At 41.9% G+C, this 22,306-nt stretch overlaps 1 protein-coding gene across 1 annotated transcript in view; it reads right to left on the bottom strand.

Moving 5' to 3' along the window:
• Positions 1–22,306, bottom strand: part of NEB (nebulin) — a 214,789-nt gene that overhangs the window by 63,318 nt on the left and 129,165 nt on the right. The window contains exons 108-124 of the mRNA XM_063116557.1: positions 22,071–22,175; positions 21,858–21,962; positions 19,284–19,391; positions 19,079–19,192; positions 17,367–17,564; positions 15,569–15,673; positions 14,829–14,933; positions 12,801–12,908; positions 11,048–11,155; positions 9,234–9,341; positions 8,833–8,937; positions 8,615–8,719; positions 6,862–6,960; positions 5,040–5,150; positions 4,407–4,511; positions 2,644–2,748; positions 478–582 (exon numbers count right to left, since the gene is read on the bottom strand). Coding sequence (XP_062972627.1) covers positions 478–582; positions 2,644–2,748; positions 4,407–4,511; positions 5,040–5,150; positions 6,862–6,960; positions 8,615–8,719; positions 8,833–8,937; positions 9,234–9,341; positions 11,048–11,155; positions 12,801–12,908; positions 14,829–14,933; positions 15,569–15,673; positions 17,367–17,564; positions 19,079–19,192; positions 19,284–19,391; positions 21,858–21,962; positions 22,071–22,175 — 1,899 coding nt within the window. The remainder of the gene's footprint in view (positions 1–477; positions 583–2,643; positions 2,749–4,406; positions 4,512–5,039; positions 5,151–6,861; positions 6,961–8,614; positions 8,720–8,832; positions 8,938–9,233; positions 9,342–11,047; positions 11,156–12,800; positions 12,909–14,828; positions 14,934–15,568; positions 15,674–17,366; positions 17,565–19,078; positions 19,193–19,283; positions 19,392–21,857; positions 21,963–22,070; positions 22,176–22,306) is intronic.

Below are 22,306 nucleotides of genomic sequence, written 5' to 3'. Positions count from 1 at the left end.
GCCATGCTGATCACACCAGAGGCCTCTCTAGTCCAGCATTCTGTTCCCACAATAACAACAACAACAACAATAATATTTCTTACCCGCCTCTCCGTTTGGATCGAGGCAGGAAACATCAATAAGTATAAATACATAAAATTGATTAAAAACATAGTACACATTATTAAAATATCCTAAAAACATCCTAAAAACATCCTAAAATTCCACTGGGTAGGAATGGCCAACCAGATGCCTCAATGGAAAGCCCACAAGAATGAACACAACAGTACCCTCCTGCTCAAGCAACCGGCCTTGGGAGGCAAATAGCTTATGATACTGGAGGTAAATACAGCCATTACGATTATATACAGTAGCTATATTCAGCAACTAAAAAAACCTAAAAGGGGACTTGCTCCAGCTCTTTTATCACCCAGCTCATTACTTCCTATAATCAGGTCCAGACTGCATGGATAATCCCCATTTTTATCAGATACTTACATCACTAGCATTCAGGTAGGCCTTCTTAGCCCTGATGAGGATTGGTGTGTCGGGGATAGTTACATACTTGTGCTTCAGCTTATCATACAGGGCTTTGTACTTTTTCTAAATAAATAAAGTAGGGAAAAAGAAAAGAAACCCACCCACCCCCACAAATATAGTTAATGTCAAGGTAGTCACATTATACAACATGAACGTCATGCAAGCTGGCACTGAAAAGGCATTGTTAAGTACTAGTTAATGAATATCAGCATCTAAATTAGCTTATGTAGACGGATTCCTTGGGTGGCTGGTTCTTCCTTCTATGTACACTACGCCATTAAAGTGAATTACAAACCTGCTATCAATGATTTAAATAGTAAATTCCAGCATGCACCCCCCCATGTCTTCATAGTGTGTAATCAGCAGACAAAGGAAGTCACTCTTATCTCTTTTCCCTGTGTCTCTCCCTCCTCCGTGGTACATACTCTTTCTTTCTCACCACCCACCTTTTGTCCTGTCTGTATTCCTCTCTCTTTCCATGCCACCCTCTCATGTCCTAATGCCACCTGCCCATGTATATTTTATTTATTTATTGCACTTCTATATCGCCCAATAGCTGAAGCTCCCTCTCTTGCTGACCCTGTGTCTTCCACATAGGAGTATGCCACTGGTCTTCGTCTCTCTCTCTTGCACCCCCACCCCCATCCTCCTTGAGTGAGGCGTTTGATGAGGATTCACCAGGGCCAGTTCAAATCATTCCACTGCTCTGCATCAGGCAGCAAAATGATTTGGATTGGCCCTGGTTAAACCTCACCAAACGCCTCACTCACAGAGGATGGAGGTACAAGGGAGAGACAAAGTCAAAGACCCCCACCCTCCAGTCAAGGTGAATAGTATATAAGGCTTATCAAGTTATTATTGCACGTGGGGAAGAAAATCCAGTAAATGCCTGCTCCCTCCTCGGCAGTAAAAATACAACAATAACAACAACAACCCAGGGCCGGCACTACCATTAGGCCAACTAGGCAGCCGCCTAGGGCGCAGACCTCAGAGGGGCTCAATACTGACCTTTAAGGGTCACAGTTTTACACAAATTAGCTGGGTTTTTTTTTAAAAAAAAAAACCAAAGTTCAATTTTTGTGCTTTTTATTTTTTTCTACAAAACATCTGTTCTTAAAAATCGAAATTGGCATTTGGGGTGGGTGGGTGGGTGGAGGATGCAAGTAGCTTGCCTTGCCTAGGTCACAAAATAGTCTGGCACCGGCCTTGCAACAACTATCAGTTTGCTGCCTTTTAATGACACTCAAAATCAGCTGCATGACGCAGCTGCCTTATTCTGCTTAACGGTAGGGCCGGCCCTAGCGCATGAAAAGATGGCTGCAATCCTGCACACATTCCATTAGTCTCAAACATGTTCTGTGTACTATAAAATCACAGGTGGAGGCAGACATTTCTACATTTCTACATTGAAAAATACGTCAAATCTCAAACAGCACAAAGAAATCAAACTATATTGTGAATTCGCAGACATACCTTCCTTTTGTAAAATGGAACAAATATATGGCAGCTCTTAAGAGCCAGCGGCTGTCTGTTGTCTTTCCCCAGGAAGGAAAGGTGGAAGTGGCTAAAGTGAGACTCTCAAAGGCAGATCAGTTAACAAAGCCAGTAGTTCTTCACTACTGTATACCAACTTTCTCCAACCTGGTGCCCTCCAGATGTGTTGGAGTACAACTCCTATCAGCCCCAACTAGCTTGGACCATGGCTATGCTGGTTGGGGATTATGGGAGTGGTAATCCACCACATCTGGAGGGCACCAGTGGAGGGATGTGTGCCATAAATGAACAAATATGGTAGTGCAAGAGTGAAGGAAATGCAAGGAAGTGTTGCTAATTCCATAGCCATGACCTCACTAATGATGTTTTCAACATGACTAAAGCAATCCTGAGTTCTTAAGGCAAATTAAAGCCTACAATGGCTAGAGTGTAGAGAGCGAGCTGATTTTAAAATGCCTGTTTTCCATTTTCCATCTCACATGAAGCCTATTTGCCCATGGCACAATAGAAGACGAAAAGGCTGTAAAACGCTTTTCTGGACCGTGGGAGAAAATGGTCCAAAGACTTGCCTTTTAGATGCACATCTCGTTCTAGACCCCACTGAATGGTAGGGAAGGCAGCTAGCATTACCTCACTAGAAAAGTCCTTCACATGCTTAGCAAGTTTCAAGGCAGGTGTCTGATCTCCAGCATGGTGATGAGGTCTTTCCTTGGTGGCAAGTTCCACGTACAAGTACTGCGGAAAAGGAAGAGACATACTAGGTCAGATAGGCTTCATACATACAAAATTCTTCATATGAAAATCTTTCAGTGCATCACCCACTATTTTTGGCATACTGAGCAGGCCACTGGTCCATCCAGTTTAATAGATCCACTCTGACTTGCAACACCACTCCAAGATCTTAGGCAGGTTTTCACCAGCGTTGTTAGCTTAGATCTTTTCATCAGTGACACCAGTGATTGACCCCTTTTGCAGGCAATAAATTTGCTCAATTACTGAGATAAACACACCTGCATACCCCTGATTCAATAGTAGGTATATTTTTGACAGCATTTATGTAGTCAAAGCCAATTAAAAAGCTGAAAATATAACAAAAGCTAAAACGTCACACAGCCCCTGCCCATTCTACTTTAATTTTGACTTTAATTCTGGCTACCAAAACCCAGCCCAGTATAATGTCATAAAATGCTTCCAAAAGGTTATCACAGATTATCCTCTAAGTCAGCCATCGTGTGGGCAACTTGCCATGGCAGTGGTGACAAAAAGAAATTCAGCTTGAGAACAAGCCAAATTTGTCCTTAGTAAGCCTCTGCGATGGTCTGCTGTTGATACCATCTGTCAGGTATGCTTTAAGATGGATTCCTGCATTGAGCAGGGGGTTGGACTCAATGGCCTTATAGGCCCCTTCCAACTCTACTATTCTATGAATTTTGGCAGCAGACCAGCAATTTTGTATTTCCCCCCAATCTTTTGCATGGGGGAGGGAACAGTTACTGGGGACTGCATCCAGCCACAATCCAGGTGTTGCCTACCCCAATTTAGGTGAAGGTAAATGACTCCATTTACTTCTTTGATAGCACTAATGGTATTGTGTTAAGATAATGTTTCCAGTTAATCCAAAAGATTGTACTGGGGCGTAAGGAAGAAATGTATTGTTTTATATGAACTAACCCCAAGCCATAATTAAAACAAAGAGTTCTGGCTTCTAGCATGACAAGATATATTTGAATATACAAAGAGGAGCTGCAAAGACTGGAGCTGGAATGAAGACAAAGAGAATTCTGGAGGTGGACACTAGTCGCATTGCGCATTTACAAAGCACAGGAAGTAATCTAGGCAATTACAAAGCACAGGAAATAATTTGCCATTGTAATTTGCACAATTACAAAGCACATATCAATGGCAGGAGGAAGAGCTCTTAATATATCCCTTTTTGATGTGCTGAGCAGCACAGCCAACTGTGGTAGCTGGTACCACCTTCGCATGACACAATCCAAAGCAGCACAACCTCACAAAAGGAAGGTGACCTGCAGGCATGTCACATTATTCGGCAGGTTTATCATCACTTAAAAAGCCCTCTTAGTTTGATGCCATTTGAAGAAGACTGGAAAAATATGTCAGGGTTATATGTTTAAGGACGTTTCAAGGCAATTACCACAGAGACACGTTGATTTCCTATTTGTCCTAATTAAGTTGGTTGGAAACGTTTGTTGAATATATACTGCCAACATGACAGCAAAGCATACCTGGCTTAAAATCCATTTTGGTCACCCACCTCATATAACCCCTAAAAGGACTAGATTTCTTGAAAATGGTTTAAAGCATCGTGCATTATTGGATCAGAATTCCACACCTGATATTCAACTTCTGTTCTGTTGATGAAAGGTTCTTACCTGACTCTGTAGTTTCTGCCCTCTTTTGGCCCTATTGAAGTCTGGTGTGTCAAGGATAGATGTGTACTTGGTCTTTTGTTCTTTGCCTGCAGCTCTGTATACGAGCTGGAAGGAAAAACAACAATGAAGAAGTCATGTCTTCCATGACAGTTCTTAGAAAAAGTGTAAATACTGCATTAGAAGAGGAAAACGTAAAATAGCTAACACATTGCCAGTGAGCAGAATAATGTCTGATATGGTTGTTTAAGAGTCAAATCTCATGACAAATTGATGTAACTGCTATCAGAAAAGAAGCCGATCACACCCCATTGACAGATAGTAAGATAATGTGATTAAAAGGAGTCCCCCTTAGTACTCAATTATGTTCAAATTGTTGCGTTCAATACTGTGAGTGTGAGAACCAGCCCGAACTGGCATGGTTGTGAAATCAATTTACCCAAAAGATCTTGCTCAGCATGAACCTTTACTGTGATCTACTTGTAAATAGCCCCCACTTCCTTTGGGGGGCCCTTTCCTCAACCCTCAATCCACTCCATCTAAGTTGCAGCATTTAGCTGTTAAAAACAGGCTCAAACGACCTCTTCAATTTAAAGTGGTTTTACTGCAGACATTTAAACAAAAACTCATACTTACTTCACTCAAATGGGTCTTTAGCTCCTGGATGTTCCTGTACACAGGAGTATCTAGAACAACGCGATATTTATCTCGCATCTTCTTTGCAGTATCAGTATAGACATAATTAGACTGAAACAGAAAATACTCGTGTCAAAAAACACAGTCTCTATTACAATACAACAGTAAAGTGAAACAAAATAAAGAAAGCTAACATAATAACAGCTCCTAACTTCGATATCACATCAATCTTTGAGATTTATAATTTAGTAGCACAGCATAAAATATCGATGGGCTACAAGGTAAGACTCCTTCAACTTCATTAGGGTGGTGTCAGCAGTATAATAAATAGTGCTAGAGCACCGAAAACACTGGGAGCCATGTTGCACTATTTATATTCCCTAGAACACTTCCTTAAAACTGCATTCAGACAGCTGCTTCTCCAAGTGACAGCACAGCTACAAATAGTAAGTGTGCAGGGGAACTATTTTCTGAAGGACTACTAGCCAGGAAACGGGTTAAAAAGTAACATTGCTAAATTGATTTCATGGTTGGTGTTGAACATAAAAATGCATCAAAAAGATCAGTGTATTAGCAGAAATGAGAACAGATTGTGTATGGATCACAGGTGTCAGATTCAGTGATTCCACATACTTGTTATTTGCAAAAGACAGTGACTGGGTGACAGATGTGCATGGGGGACCCCTTAAAATACTCCTAATTGGGATAGTGACTAGATAGTATTTTGGAGTAGGAACTAGATTCAACTCTGCTCAGTTAAGCAGGTCACTGGGTGGTCATATTACCTCTCATTTTAACCTATCTCCCAGAGTTAAGATAAATAAACAAGAATTTTAAAGCACTTTATTCATTGAAAAGTGAATGGAACAGACATCATTGATACAAATAACATTTGTTCATCTATGACAGCAGAATATAAACACTGGAAGCTGCCTATACGGAGTCAGACCATTTGTCCATCTAGGCCAGTATGGTTTTCCAGAGTTTCAGGCAGGAATTTTTCCAGCCCTGCCTGGAGATGCCAGGGATTGAATCTGGGACCTTCTGGATGCAAAGCAAGTGCTCTACTACTAAGCCATGGCCCTTTCCCACCCAGAAGCAGCTTTTCAAGAACAGCTCTTGACCGTGCACACTAATGACCTGATAGTTTGTTTAATGTAATCAACAGCTCAGTGCTCAAAGTGAGGTGAGATGCCATCCTGTTTGATTTCAAGTGGACCTATAACCATGCAGTTTCTTTTCACCCGAACATAACCGCATCTGGTCAAACCATCCCCACTTCCTTTTTTTCTCCCACTTGGAAACCCTCTCATGTCCTTCAAACTATTCCGCTTCTTTTTTCTCCCACTTCGGGTACCGCACAGCATCATGGCAACTTCTCCATAAGTACTGCACACTTAATAGTAATGAACATTATGACAAAGATCGTGTGGTGTAAAGGAACAAAGTCACCCACCACATGTATCCTGCCATCCAATGATGGGTTATTTGCAAGGACAGTTTTTCACAATGTATCTAGCTACAGATACTGTAAAATGTTTTAGAAAGAAATGAAAAGTCTGAGCTCATGCTCAGCATACTACAATTCACAGTAATGATGGGAAAGGTCCCTACTTTTTCCAATGTTGCTCTTTTACTTTGTTTTATTGTAATTTTAACTTTTTATAAGCTGTTCTGGGAACCTGTGAAAAGGTGGGGTATAAATCAAATTAAATAAATAAATAAAGACAATTGTGCTGGTTCACATCCTGTTATTTCCATGGACACAATTAAAGAGTGAAGAAATTATCCAACATAGATGGTTATGGAAAAAGAAACATACCCAGAGCTTGCGTAAATGCCGAGCACGGACCATATCGGGAGTATCATACAGGAAGCAGCCTAGGCCTCTCAGCCACTGTAGATCACTTTTATATTTAACCTGCCAAACAATAATAGTCTATTAATATAGCTGTTTCTATATTATATCTATCAGATAAATCAACAAGCCTATAATGTCTTATGATCACAGGATGTCGAATTCTGCAGCAATTTGAAAATAAGAGAAGCTGACCAACTAAATATGATAAAGAACGCTGACTGCAACCTAGAGAAAAAGAAGCCTGGAGAATCTAGAATACAAAGCCTAGAGAAAATTATGATGATTAAGGCACAGGAGTGATATCAACAGTATTTCATCCTAACCACAGCAGACAAGATGAGATGCTATGAGCAAGATCCACTCCCTCCATCAAACAAAGCAGGGAATAAGTAGTTGTACACTGGGGCTCTGGAGAGGAATGGGTTACACTGTGTGAGGCATGGAATGGTCCCCCATTCACAATAATGGCCAGACTTCTTACAATGCATCCTGGGCAACACCTGCCCAGCTGTGAGTCTGTGTGTCTGCATTGGGAGCCTCAACAGACTCCTGATGAGAATTCTCGCCTGTAGCAGAAATACAGCCATTGGAGGGGATGGATTGCATGGAATTATTTTAAAAATGCACACATATGAATTAGACATTAGGATGATGTTCCTGAATATAACAAATGTCAGTGATGAATAAACTGCCTATGGAAATTGTGCAGTTCCCCTTCCTGGGATTGTTCAGGATTGTTCAGGCATCTGTAAGACATGTGTCAGTTTTAGGATATCTTGCTTTACAGCACAGGGCTGGACTAGCTAGAATAATGAACATCAAGCAGAGTGTAAACATGAACAGTCAAGGGACAGGTAGGTAAGGACTAGCAATAATCATACATGAAGATAGCACAGAGGAGTGTTTTAAAATCCTCTTCCCCTTGCTTCATATTCCAAGAAACACTTTCCAGAATACATTACGGATCCTGAGCTCTTATAGAAGAAACTCTTTACATATTTTTATGCTTTTATCCATGCCCCTTAGGGATATAAACATTGCCTTTTTAAAAAAAGAATTAAACACTGAGTTCTAGGAATCACAAAACCGCTCTATTAGTCCATGATAACATCAATTATCTATTAGTCCATTGGAATACCAAATTTCAGAATCCCAAAACAATCTTCTAATCAATCTGCTTAGACCAGATGCATTCTCTTTCAGCCCAAGAGCAAAATTCAATTTTGGAGAAGCTCTCAGGGGCTGCACTCCACTGAAGAGTGGGGTCAAAGGTAAATTGGGGGGGGGGAATGAACAAAGAGAAAAATACCAGCATATTTTAGCTTTGAGCTCTTCCTGCCAGTAACTAAGCCTCACAAGAGGCATTTCAACCTTTTAGAATGGGAGGAGGGAACTATGTAAAATCTGAGAAATAACCAAGCCATCAGTGGTTTGGGAAAGGCAGTAGGCCCAGGAGAAGGGGAGGAGCCAAGAAAGGGGTAGGGCTACTTGGGAACCCTGGACAGCCAAATTGGGAGGCCTGGAAGGCTGGATTTGGCCCCCCTGGGTCTGAAGTTCCCCACCTCTGGCTTAGCCCCATATGGTTCCATAAAGTCCTAACTGGGAAAGTACATCCTGGCATATATCTATGTGGGGAATAGTACAGAAATATGTAAGTGTTGAAATCCAGCCATTTGTACTAAACACAGGGCATCTTTTCAAAACAGCGGCTTACATCGCTCGTAATCTCTCCAACGTAACGGCTGTGCATTGTCTGAGGAGTATACGGCAAAGATATCAGGTGCCCCTGCATCTTGAAGAAGTCAGTCTTGTAGATCAGCTGTGATACAAAAAGAGAAGGAGGGTTAGAGGGTGGGTTTTTCCCCCTATCACATCAAATATTACAGAAATTTCATTTTTTAAATTTTTTTTTATTGAATAAAAGCGGCATACATCACTGACGGATTCTTGGTTCGTTTTCACTTGGCGGATGTGTGGTGTATCAGGTGTGGTATGTATCTTATCCTTATTTTTGTGATATACCTCCCGATACAACCTCTGAAATAAAAAAAGAAAGTAAGCATTACACATGCATTTAGGCCAATAAAACAAAGACACCCAAATCTAGAATTCCATGCGTACTGTGCACTCAGAAAATCCATATTCGTTTCAGTGGATAGAATCAATCTATGGACACTAAGTAATGCACACATCGTTTAACTCCCTCCATTTAAATGAATGTTGCAGGCAAGGGACCTTTGGTGCACTTTTATGGAACTCTCATGCCTGGAACATATTTATACAGAATCAAGTATCATATAAATGGCAATTCCCATAAATACTATTTGCATTACCTCATTGAGAATTTTATTGACTTTCCTTGTAGTTACAAACGGAACAGCTTTGGGTCCAAAATTGTAACCTTTAGCCTTGAGATGTTCATAGACTTCCTTATATTTTAGCTGAAAAACAAATTAATACATAATTTTCAGATTTTCACGTCTTTAAGAAACCATGATAGTTTATAATAGAACTTAAACATGAAAAGAATTTATGTATTTTAACATATATATGCTAATTTAAAGGTATCTGAGGTTGAAATGAGGACATTTTCTTTCCTATTTCCTGACACTTCCCCTATTTCCTTTGATTATCTTATTAACACCCTAATAACTTGTGGTTTTGCTGCATTTTCCTCTTTCTATAAAGTAGTAAACAATTTCTTTACAATAATATATCAATAAAAGGAAGATACCTGGGAGTAAGTTTGGGTAATGTATGTAGGAATGGAGCAGAAGGGCTTCACATATATTTTTTCATGTATATGTGTAATGAAATGCAACTGTCACTGTCACTCTAAATATGGCGTAAAGTGGAAGGACTTAGAATATGAGAAAAAAACAGAACTGAGATCCATTTACACTTCTGCAAAAGGCAATTCCTTGCACAAGGTTTTGCGCAATGCCTCAAGATGCATGCTTGCACAAGTTACTGTGCAAGGTTTTACACAACATTTGCTAACATAAGCTGCTGCACAGTCTCTAACATAAGGTCTTCAACAACCTTTCAACATTCATGGTTATGCTAAGTCCATGTTGGGCAAAGTCTCTGCTAGTTTTTGTACAACTATCTCCAGAAGAATGCCACACCAAAATGTATCCTCCTGGTGTGTCTCTGGCTCCAACTTATTGGGAGCCCATGTAAGAACAGGATATACATATCATAAATACATTATTTTTAAACATGGCAATATAAATGCTTCATCAAGATGTCCCAAAATGTTGATTTGCATACCATTTCTTAAAAATACAAAGCAAGATCCAGCACAAATTAAGAATTTAAGAGTGTAAGAAATTAGGAATTTTCAAGTAGTATTGATTTTAGCAGAAGTAAAGAAAGAGCATGTGCTTAAAAATCTCCCATTGAAACATATGGGGCTGAAAATTGCTCAGCTTTGGCTGGATCATACCCATTGTGTATAAGGCAATTCCAGTAATAACACGAACATTGGTTTCCCTCCAGAATTCTACTCGCACAATAGAGCTTTCCTGCCCAATCCTTCCCACTGCAGCCCCCTGGAACCATCCAAACATGGGGTGGGTGGGGACTGCAGCAGGAGAAGAGAACTGACAGAATTCAAGAGACTGCCTTCCACAAGGTAAAAAATCCAGCATTTTACGAGCTGACTTCCACTTGAGCAGCAGGGCTTTCTCTTCCATGCCCCACAGCCTCTGGAACAGCTTTTGTGGATGGAAGGAGTGGCAGGCAGGCAGGGGATCATTTGTCTCCCTCGTTCACTGATGGAAGCCATTCCGTCAGCAGGAGGGGCTAATTAGGTACAACCCTCTGCTCACACAAGGCATCTTTGGATGCAATCCTTTTTCCTCCCACCTCTGGCAAGATCGACAGTACTGTTTTATAGTAGTACTGAAGCGCACTGATAACTGTTGGGGGCACAATCCACAATCCAAATACCACTTTCATAGTATTATATCCTGTTTTTTTTATTCCACATTCATAATGATTTGACCCAAGGTGGATATCTGGCCCTTGTCTACATTCCTAAGCAAGAATTATATCTAAAGTCCATTGTATGGAACATGCAGGTGTGGGTGTTATTTTTGGAATAGCAATACAAAATGTAAAAATAATTCAATCCACTACTCACATAACTGCCAATGCGCTGGGCATGTTTAACATGCTTGAAACCAGGGGTATCTGGTGGGAGTTTATATCCAGTGGGAAGTGCGTGCAAACCAGCCTTTCGGTACAGACCCTGTCGAAAAGATAAAGAAATTAAAAAAGAAGTCTCCTGACAATGTTTGAAAATTGAGTTTGTAACAAATCCACTGCAGCTGTAACAGTTAATAAATGCAATTAATTTATTTATTACATTTATATCCCATCTTTTTTCCTTTACAATTTCCTTTCCTTTCTTCACAGTTAGATATATCCAGGCACATTGAGCACTTCTGTACACCATTCCCTAAGAGATGTGTCTTTGAGGGGAAAAGTCATAGAAGAGCCTGTGGCCAGAGCCATTGTCTCAGTTCGGACAACATGATAACCAATGGTAGTTTAAGTAGTCAACCATTGGTTAAATAGTCAATGGTTGGTTATTGTGTTGGGCTAAAACCACCCCACGGTTGACTATTTCCTCATAACCAATGGAGATAACCAACGCTCTGCAGAGTTAACTATCTGCACAACCGTTGGTTAGCATGTTGTCTGTCGGGCTCAGTGGACTATTTCGCAGGGTTGAGTGGACTATCTTGGCTGGCTACAGAGTTCCCAGGCAATGATGGCCAAAACCACACTGGCCGCTCTGCTACAGACGGTACAACTCGCAGAGATTGCTGGGATAGCACCGGGAGGACTGAGGGAGGAGGGAGGGTGGGGAGAGGGGCAGGGCTGTGTCAGTCAAATGCCAGGTTCACTACTAGTCTATTCAACACCAGCGCCAACTACTCCACAGTTGTGTAGGAACATGTTGTGTGGGGAGTATCCCCTCTATAATCAACCCTTGAGTTGACTATTAATCCACCATTGGCTATTGTGTTGTCCAAACACAGCCATTGTCTTCAACTCACACATTTCATAAATAGGTAGCCTAGGAGGCTCACTAGTTTCCCTGACTAGCCAACCCCCATCCCTTCTTGGACGCTCTTAATGGGCACCAGGGCCTTAGTCTCAGCCACCATGTTTTCCTCATAGTCTTGTGCATGCACTTCTAAGGATCAAGTTACACCTAGGACTGGAAGAGCTGGTTAGCTAAAACAACAACCTCCAGACACAAGAAGAGGATAGTGGAAAGTGCAGGGTACTCTGAGATTTGCAGACGTATGTTTGTGTGTGTGGGGGAATTCAGAGAAAAAAATAGGGTGGACGAAAAACACCCCCATAAGAGCCCATTGAAGACTGAGCATGCTCAGTGACCATGGAATGCTAATGGACTATAACATCTTGCAGGACCCACTTGTTCTATTCTAAATGTTTATTGATGTTCTTCTTTTACAACAGCATCTCACCAATCCCACTGAATCCTCCCTCCCCCCCCCCCTCTGCTTTACTACTCTCATTCAGAAGCAGGGATAAAGGGAAACTTCATTACAGTTTGCAAATCACTCAGTAATGCACCATTCGCAGCCACAAATGCAAATGGGTGCGCACACGCTCTGAAAACGTTTGCAAATTCCCAAACCTGCATTCCCATTCAAAAAAAAAGAGCTCTTTTAAAAATGCACAGATTAAAAAAAATCACATTTCCACACTGTAGTCAGCGGAGGAAAAGCCTACACTTTTGAAAAATGCATATGGGAGTGAGTCGAACTGAGCTTTGAAGTGATGTTTCAAGAATTTCAGCCAGCTCGAGCATCCGTGGGTCTCCTGAACCTATTTAGAAGTACAGTCCTTTCACTTACTTCATGCTGTATCCTGTAGGCATTATTTGCCCGCTCCAAATCCACTGTCTTATCTGTTGGAGTATATTTCCCTTTGATATTGTGCACATAGTCATGGCGGTAAACAGCCTGAGGAATGTAGAAAACAAAGTCAGTTAAGTTGAAGCTGCAGTATAGCAAAAGCATTATCTTCTTGTTGAGTACTATTTGGACATACATTGTGCCTAAATACAAAAGGCAGATATCTTTTTAAGAAATGTCTTAATGCTAGGGTGGAGGATATCCAATTTGTTTACTTCCAATAGAAAGGGCCCAATATGCAATTCCAGTGTAGAAATCTATATATATAAAACGCTTAGGTATGTTTCCGTAAAGGCTTCAGCTGATACAGGTTGCTAAGCAACAGTAACAATGTGTAACGTCAGCTGATACAGGTTGCTAAGCCCCTCGCCCGACTCCTCTGGGCTTTCCAATGTAATCCTACCCCCATTTCTGCCTCTTCGCTCCCCCCCCCATGAAGGGGGCAGCACCACGGTCCAGAGCATGAGCGAGGCATGGCCAGGGCCCTTGGTGGCCGGGTGGGAGGCTGCTCGCCTGCTGTGAGCCCAGGCCCCGGCTCATGAGAGCTGGGTGGGTGGCCCAAGGCTGACAGAAACCCCGGGGAGAGGGGGACACCTGTTCCCCCTCCCCCCGACCTCCCTGCCCCCCAGGTCTGCCAGACGGCGCTGTATCGGCGGCCTCCAAGCAGCCCGTGCCCCCACGATGATATTTAATTAATAAACTTTAAGATACGTTACAACGGCATATGTTATGCCGGGTACAGCTAGTATAATGAAATTGGAAGAAGTGTGACAGAAGGACAGTGGGAGGGTTGCATTTCCCTCCCTCCCCCGAATTATAAAACCATTCAGGCCTCACAGTTGATTTAGAGACTAGTGAACGTGCCCAATGATACCACAAGTTGAGCAGGTCATGTGACTGTTGATCCCACATCTTTGCAAGCATTGGCTTTTGTACAAGCCAACATCAGCAATGCTTCTCAATCATATGCAGAAGAATGCAGAGAGAGCGCCAATCCCTGCAGAGTTCTGTCTACATAACCAGCAGTCACATGACCACTTCTGCTTGGGCCAAATGCCATCCACAGCACAACAGAGGTGGTTTGCAACACAGCTCTTACGGCCAAACTACACAAGGCCATACCAATATGCAATTTTTCTAAAATGCACACTGCGTGAACTGTGGAGAGGTTAATAATTAATGGGATCAAAGCAAGGCACAGAGAACAAATTTAACCCTTTCCTCCCCCAGCTGCTGTCCTGAGGAAAAATCCCTCTCCTGGAGCTAATATTTGCATTGGGAAGAAATCCCCCACTGGCACCAATACAAGGGTTCATCAGATGAGTGATTTATTGCATGCTCACTACTGCCCACTCATGTTTTGGGGCATGTCCTTTAGATGACGCTATCAACCTCCCATGCGGCTCCCGCTCCTTGCCTTTTTTCCGACACAAAATGGACCCCTTTCCCCCCAAAATGGAATGTGCCGCCATTTCCTGCTGTGTGCAGGAAACATGGCACAATAAAAACAGCACCTGAATGGGCCATGTGGCCTTTGTTTACTTCCTCTTTCTTCTCCAGGAAGAAAGAGGAAGTAATGTGGGACAAGAGCAGGGGTGGAGAAGTGATGGTACAGAACAGCGATTCCCCACCCCCCACCCCGTCTGATGATGCTCTAAGTCTGTGATGGATTGTCTCTTCTGTATTTGCTATATTAGAACAGGTACAAATGAAACTGGATCATTCAGGAAATTGGTTCCAAATGAGGCTGGATCAGGACATTTAAATAATGTCCTGATCCAGACTGGTTGAATCTCTGAACTGTCTCTGAATAAAATAAATAACCTGATAATCAGCTGGTGGAAGGTGTGATATATATATATTACCATGGCAGTGCGATTGATGTTAATGAGGGTGCAAGCGAAATGTTGAACATTAAAGCAGACTTTATTGCAGCAATGTTGAAGAAGCTGAAAGACAGTGACTTACTTCACTCAGATTCATGCCACTCAGGACATTTTGCACATAGAGAGGTGTGTCTGTGACCACAGTGTATTTGCTCTCCATTTTCTTCGCCTGTGCCTTGTATTTGAACTATGGGGAGAAAGACGTATTTAACTTTTCTTTCTTATCCCCATTACTGTATTTTTCAAGTTTTTCTGAAAGTAATCCCCATCCACCCACAAAAAATACTAGCAGTACATGGCTGGAAAATACATTGAAATAAGAATCTTCCTCTTATTATTTATTTATTTGTTACATTTATATCCCGCCTTTCCTCCAAGGGGTCCAAGGCACCATACAAGAAAACAGACAGATTTCAGTTCAATTTACTAACAATTTACTATATGTCATAAAAATATAGAGGAGGAAGTTGTAGGAGGTAATGCTTAATTTGCTAGGCAGGAAGCATTTCCACATAAGAAAAAAGCATGCAAGTTCTGAATGATCAATATAATAATATAATATAATATTATAACAATATAATCTTGTTATAATATATTATAACAATATAATAACTGATCACATGACTACTCTGCTGTAAGTAAACCTTCTTCTGGGAAGCTATAGTTATCTATAGGTTCCCAAGCTATATACTTTAGAACAAAAATGTATGTATGCAGTTATCACAGACTGATAAGCTACGTGTAATTTAACGAGTTTTTGACTGGCATTATTCTGCAGGAAGCAAACGTCCGAATAAAACTACTACTGTCAGCCATACTTACACCATCACGAAGGTCATAGGCATGTTTGGCGTGGAGAATCTCAGGAGTGTCCCAGACAAAGCAACCTATGCCTTTGAGCCAGTTGAGATCATCTTTGTAGACAACCTAAGATAGTAAAATTAAAAAGAGGAAGAGAAATAATGAGAAGTTTGTAGTAAAATAATAGATAATTCATTGTATACAACCTAAAAAAATCCTTTATCCACGATCCTTTATCCATGATGCTGATTTCCATTATGTAGTAAATGATGTGTATGTCATTTCTAAGTTGGGAACCAACCACCCCAAGCAGTGCCGATCTAAAGGTCCATTTCACCACACTTCAGCAGCTTTCATTATCAGATATTGTCTGAAAAGAACTAGAGGCAAAAGATTTGAAATATGGACAAGTTATAGACTGCCACCTTTTTCTTTTGTGACCATCTGACACCTAAACAAACATAATTACTAGAGCTCAGCAGCCAAATAAGTGGCTCCAGTCACCCCCACTGCCTCTTGATCCTTGATGTCCCCTAACAGTTTGTTGAAGAGGAGTCACAACTGATAGACTTGGGAGGACCTTGCAAGACTGCTTCCTCTTGGCTCTCTTGCCTGCCTGCCAGTAGTTCAGAGCCCTTCCTGTTTTTATGCCATTTGAGAAGTCTTGGCCCAGTTTGGACATCATGGCAACCCAGGATTTGTTTTATATAATGGGTTACAGTGAACGAGCCAGTGGTTAAACCCTGAGTTCCAATTCTGGGGCAGAATCTAACTCCTTTCCATCCTGCTGACTCCCTTCCACAAGCGGTGGATCCCACCAATGCTGTTGTGCAAGTGGGAGACTTAGCGCTTCCTAGTGGAGGACCCAAAACAATCATAAATGTTCCTTTCTGGGAGGTGGCAGGTTGGTGGAGCCTGCTTATACAAGCTCTGCTGACCTGCCTCCTTCCAAAACCAGTGTTTCCACTCATTTCTGGTTGCCTAGGAAGTGCTAAATCACCATTGCACAAATAGTGGAGACCACTGGCACAACAGAATTGGTGGGGCATAGGAAATTCACTGAGAGTGTAAGGACCTCATTGCACCAGTTACCCTTTTCATTTCCTTACGATCTACAAGCTGAACAGAATCCAAACAGCTGGACAAGTGGTTGTCAAAGTTACTTCAAACTGACTTGCCCCAATACTGAAATCCAGGTCAAGGAGGATCTAAATGACTTTATCGGCAAAGAATGAAGCAAATTGTTCACAGCAAGCTGTCAAATGCTCCAGTTTCCTGTTAAATCAGGGAGTTGACCTGACTCTACCAGTGAGGAGAGGGTGCTTAAGAGTGATAGGGTCAACCACCTGCGATATCTCCATATACCATAGATCAGCAGTTATGATAAAGATTAGTTTAAATAACCAGTTCAGTTTTCATGTGTAAACCCTTGCTGAAAACAAAGATCCTAAAATTGCAAGCCAGAGATGTTCACTGTATTTTAAGAGGACCATTCATGGTGTCTGTGAAGGAATGTGCTATTCCTCTCCCCTGCCCACCACCAAGCAGCAATCAAAGGAGAGTGGGGAGACCAAGGAGTTCCTTGTTTTGGAAGAGAATTCCCAGTGGCTTCTACAAGCCATCATCTTGGAAGATAAACCATCAGCATCCAATTATAACTTTAGCCTGTATCTTCATTGATCCCTTTTGGGATAAAATGAACAGTTTGCAAACTTGTGGATGTAGTGTGTCCCACCATCAATGCCACTTCTACCTACAATGTTCAAGCTTCTTACAATAGTTTTCTGAGAGGCAGACACACTACTATTTGCAGACTTACATCACTAAGTTGGTCATTGACTTTTCGAGCAAGAGCGTTGGCATGAAGGTCTGCGATGTTGGCCCACTCGTGGAGATGGATGCGATAATCAACTTCACTGACTTTCTTCTGAGTGCTCTTCGCCGACACAATGTCCACCATGTCTGGTGCTATATGGATTTTGGCCTTGTTCTTTTCATAGGTTTCTCTGTATAAGCGCTATGAAGTGAAAAGAGCAACATCGGTGATTTCATATTTGAAATATTACTCATGACTAATTGTCTAAGGCAGATGTCGCTATGATTAGAAATGTAAGGGTGTGATCCTATGGATGGCCCCCTTGATGACTGCAACCCCCAAACTCAGAGGTTTATGAGCATCCTGTGCTGGGATGCAGCGGAGGCAATTTTCACTGCCCCATCCTCCTGCCCTGCATTTTTCTCTAGACAGGCTTTTTTGCCTGTCCAGTGAGGACATTTCAGAGGAGAGAAGGAAGCTTGCAGAGGCCCAGGATGTCATATATCCTGGCCTCTCCAGTCTCCTCCCCTCTCTGCCCACTGAAACACCCCCTTTTTCCTCGCTCTGAGGTCAAGCCTGTACCCTTGCAGGCCAGCCAGTGGAGTTCTCTCTGCACCAGCTGCAAGGGGGAAGGGGGAAGATCTCAGATTCTCCCATCTGAGGTTGGAGCATTGTCTCCAACCTTGGATCAGGGGATCCAAACTATCTTATGGCCCCTCGGATGCTCTCTAAGGGCCATAGGATTGCTCCCTCCATACCATCATTTTTATTTATTTATTTATTTATTTACCACAGTCATCTCTAAATTGTACTCAAGGTGCTTTGCATACTAAAGGAAATACCACAAAAATTAAAACACCAATCTAAACAGGCACATGAACATTGAACAACAACAACAACAACAACAACAATAATAATAATAAATTGAAGTCACATCCAATCAGCCATACCAGGCTTAACCAAAGAATCTGTACAAATAATGCCTTTCCAGATAGTAAGAGGAAGATTTTATTATATAAGGGCTAGTCCAAAGCCAGCACTAATAGTGCCCTATCCGCATCCAGATTATTATTTTTAAAGCTGGGAATGTGTGCTCCTTTGTTGGAGAGGAAGAGAACTCAACCTTTAAAAGGCGATGCTTTTAAAATAATAATAATAATAATAATAATAATAATAATAATAGGTAGCTTTGCTAGTGTTTGGTGGTGGTTGTTTTTACAATGAAAACAGTTTAAAAATGAACACAAATGCAAAAATGATTTGATATTTGAGTGGTACAGAGGAGGAGTGCTCAGCTTCTAATAAAAATACACAGAAAAAGAGATGAGATGTATTTAAAAACAATGCAAAGGGTCAAAAACTGGCACAAGCATGGCATCGTAAGGGACTGCAAGTTTGAGAAGAAACAGCAAGGAAGAGGGATTGCTGGACCCTTTCGCCTCCAGCAATTGTTCTGCTCAAATCAGCCAGACTGGGGGTGGGGGCAGAAATATGGGGACTTGATCTTCTCCTCTGTGATCGGAAAGGCACATATGCCATAGTAGCATTTAGTTTGGCCCTTATATCATCTATAGGCTCTTGTGTAGGTGAAGAAGACAAGTAGCAACCTTTTTATATATTATTATGTATACTATATATTGCTGTGGCTAATGGGTGTGCATCCTTTATCAAGCTAATTACTTGCTAATTGTGCTGATATCTTAAAATAATCTTACATCAATATTAAATTTGCCAACTCTTAGGCATCTTGCAGTGTTGGGATCATCCTGAACACCTTTAGGAAGAGTGTAAAGCGCTTTAAACCGATCATATTCCTCCCGATACTTCACCTATGTAGAAAAGAAAATGGAAATCAACTTGCTTTGGGTTATACATTATTTGTAGAACAAATTCAGCAATGCATTGTTTGGGTACACTTACAATACTGGCATTATGCTTCAATTCTTTCGCACGAACGAAAGGCACGGCATCAGGCGGCAATGTGAAAGTGGTGGCCTTCACTTTCTCCCAGGCATCCTTGTACAGGTTCTGAAAAGAGGAGAATTAAAACACTTCTGTATATATTCTGGATAAAATCTACTTGAGTAGAGTAATGTGTTTATTTATTTTTATTATTAGCATTTATAGAACGCCTTATCTGCAAAAAAATCCATCAAGACAAGCGTAAAATAATTTTGAACAATAAAATGATAAAAACAAGTGCATTAAAAATGGTAAAAAAATGTGAAACCATTACACTGCACATTTTAAAAGGCTAAATTGAAAAGATGCATCTTTACACCCTTTTTTAAAAGACAAGAACATGGAGATCAATTGTAGTTCTTGAGGGAGCGCCTTCCATAGTTTGGGATCAATATAGGAAAAAGCCTTTCGTCCATGACTGAGAAATTTATTTATTTAAAACATTGGTATCCTTGCCCTATATCACTAGGATCTCAGGGTGGCGTACAGATAAAATCATACAATATAAAACAATAAATATATGTAGAAATGGCCTCTGCGGGCAATGATGCCCTCAAAAGGCCTTCTCCTGCACATCTTAATACCCAGACAGGTTTATGTGGAGACAGGCGGTCCCTTAGATATCTAGGTCCTAAGGCCTTTAGGCCTTTAAAGGTTTCAACCTATACCTTTAATTGCACCTGGAAAGTAATTGGCAAGCAGTGCAGGACTTTGAGGACAGGTGCAATATGGTTCCAATACCATGCATCGGTTAAAAGCCTAGCTGCCACATTTGGCACTGACTGAAATTTCCAGACACTCTTCAAGGGGAGCCCGACACAGAGTACGCATTCCAGTAGACTGTCACCAAGGCATGGATAACTGTTACAAAGCCAGACTACCCCAGGAAGGTTCATGACTGCAGCACCAAGCATAATTGTGCAAACACACTCCTTGCCATCCCCACCACCTGAAGATCCAGGAATAGCATAGGATCAAGGATCACTCCCAAGCTACACGGGGAAGTGCAACCCCTTCCACAGCAGATTGAATCCTAATCCTCGAGTTCACCCTTTGTACTGACCAGTAAGACCTCTGTCTTGCCTGGGTTTAAACTCAGCTTGTTCAACCTCGTCGAGGGATGTGTGAATCCACCCCAGCCAGGCTCAGAGGCGTTCACCGTCATCGCTGCCGTCCGCAAGTGCTCACCGGGTGGCACGAGCCTCTTTCTGAGTCTCAGCAGCCATCCACCTGCATGCCAAAATTGTGTCCTTCCCCCTTCCTGAGTCAGTGGTGGCTGCCACTGATGCAATGGAGTGAAGCACGCTTCATTTTGGGGAGCCTCCATAAATTGCACATCCACCCCCTACGCCAATGGCGGCCTTAAAGGCCCCATTTGTGCCTTTATTCCAGTGCCTGTTTACCCTACCCTGTGCCTGTTTGCTTTCTCTTCCCCTCCTTATTGTTTTAGCATGGTTTTATTAGAATGTAAGCCTATGCGGCAGGGTCTCGCTATTTACTGTTTTACTCTGTACAGCACCATGTACATTGATGGTGCTATATAAATTAATAATAATAATAATAATAATAATAATAATAATAATAATAATAAATGGGGCCTTCATGGCTGCCATTTATGCAAGGGGGGAAATGCTTGAGAACTGTGGGGGTGGGGAGGGCTCCTCGCGGGCTTCAGCACCAGTGGAGGCAGGAGTCACCTCTGCTGCTACAGCCCAGACACTTACTCTTTCCTCCTTGGAGAAAAGAGCAAGCATTTGGTGAGGCAGCAGAGATGACTCCTGCCTGCTGTCAAACCCCTATGATCTCTCCCTTCCTTGCAAGGAAGGAGAGACCACGAGGACTTTGACAGCCAGCATTGGGGGGGAGGCATGGTGGAGGCAGGAGTCCCCAAATGCTTGCCCTCTCCTCCAAGGAGGAAAAAAACAAGTGTTTGGTCAAGGAGGTGGCAACTCCTGCCCCCACTGGCTGTCAAAGCCCCCGTGGTCTCTCCTACCTTGCAAGGAAGGGGAGCCCACGGACACTTAAGTAAAACAACTAGGGCTTGTCCTCACCACAGCCGGGAAAGGAGGGGGAGAAAGGAAGTGCTTCTCTCCTCCTCCTCTCAGTTAATTTGTTTTGTTTATTTGAATGCCTAGCCTTTTCTGTCCAAAACAGTCAATGTAGGTAACATTCACTTAGATAACCTGAGATAACCACAAACAAACCACCTGAGATAGCCACAAACAAAACGGGCACTAAAGGCCCAGCCCTTCTACAAGCTAGCTTAGACACTTAGAAAGATATTTCAGCACTTCTAAATAAATCCTCAGGCTTTGGCTCAGATTCTTCAGAACCTCTGTTTGCTCTCAATGCCTTTGTCTGTCCATGGAGAGAAATTTCGAGAGGCAGTTGGGCTGATGGAACCCAGCCCCAAAGCATCATACTAACTGTCATGCATGCTGTTTTACCCAGTATCTATAGCTAGAAGCATTCATAAGACCCCCAAACAAGCCCATCTCATCAGTCCCTTAAAAATAAAGTGAGAACACTCACGCTACTGAAAAGATGCTTGAGATTCTTAGTCCTTTCATGATCTACTGTTTCCAACACTGTGGTGTATTGGTCCTTCGTCTTATGGTAGTGTTCTTTGTATTTCACCTATATTTAAAGGCAGATTTAGAAAATAATTCACTGTGTGTGAACCACAAGAAGAAAGAAACTATAAAGAAAGGAATCTGGACAGAGAAAAGGAAGAGAATTACTCACATCGCTAGCATTGATGCCACTCTGGATGGACGTTACATAAACTGGAGTGTCCATAACCACACCATAGTTCTTTAAATTGTCTTTTCCTGCTTTTGTGTAAAGCAGCTGTGAAATCAAGACAAAAAAAGCATAATCACTGAGAACAGCTACACATGATTCTTTATTAACTACAGGCACGTTAGATAGCAATGAGATGTGCTCCTTTGGTTTCTGCAGTCCCTCTGGCAAGTGTGGGT

The sequence above is a fragment of the Elgaria multicarinata genome, chromosome 2 (assembly GCF_023053635.1).
Source record: "Elgaria multicarinata webbii isolate HBS135686 ecotype San Diego chromosome 2, rElgMul1.1.pri, whole genome shotgun sequence".
Taxonomy (NCBI): Eukaryota; Metazoa; Chordata; class Lepidosauria; order Squamata; family Anguidae; genus Elgaria; species Elgaria multicarinata.
Note: the sequence above shows the minus strand (reverse complement) of the source record. Positions and strands in the feature narration are given on the sequence as shown.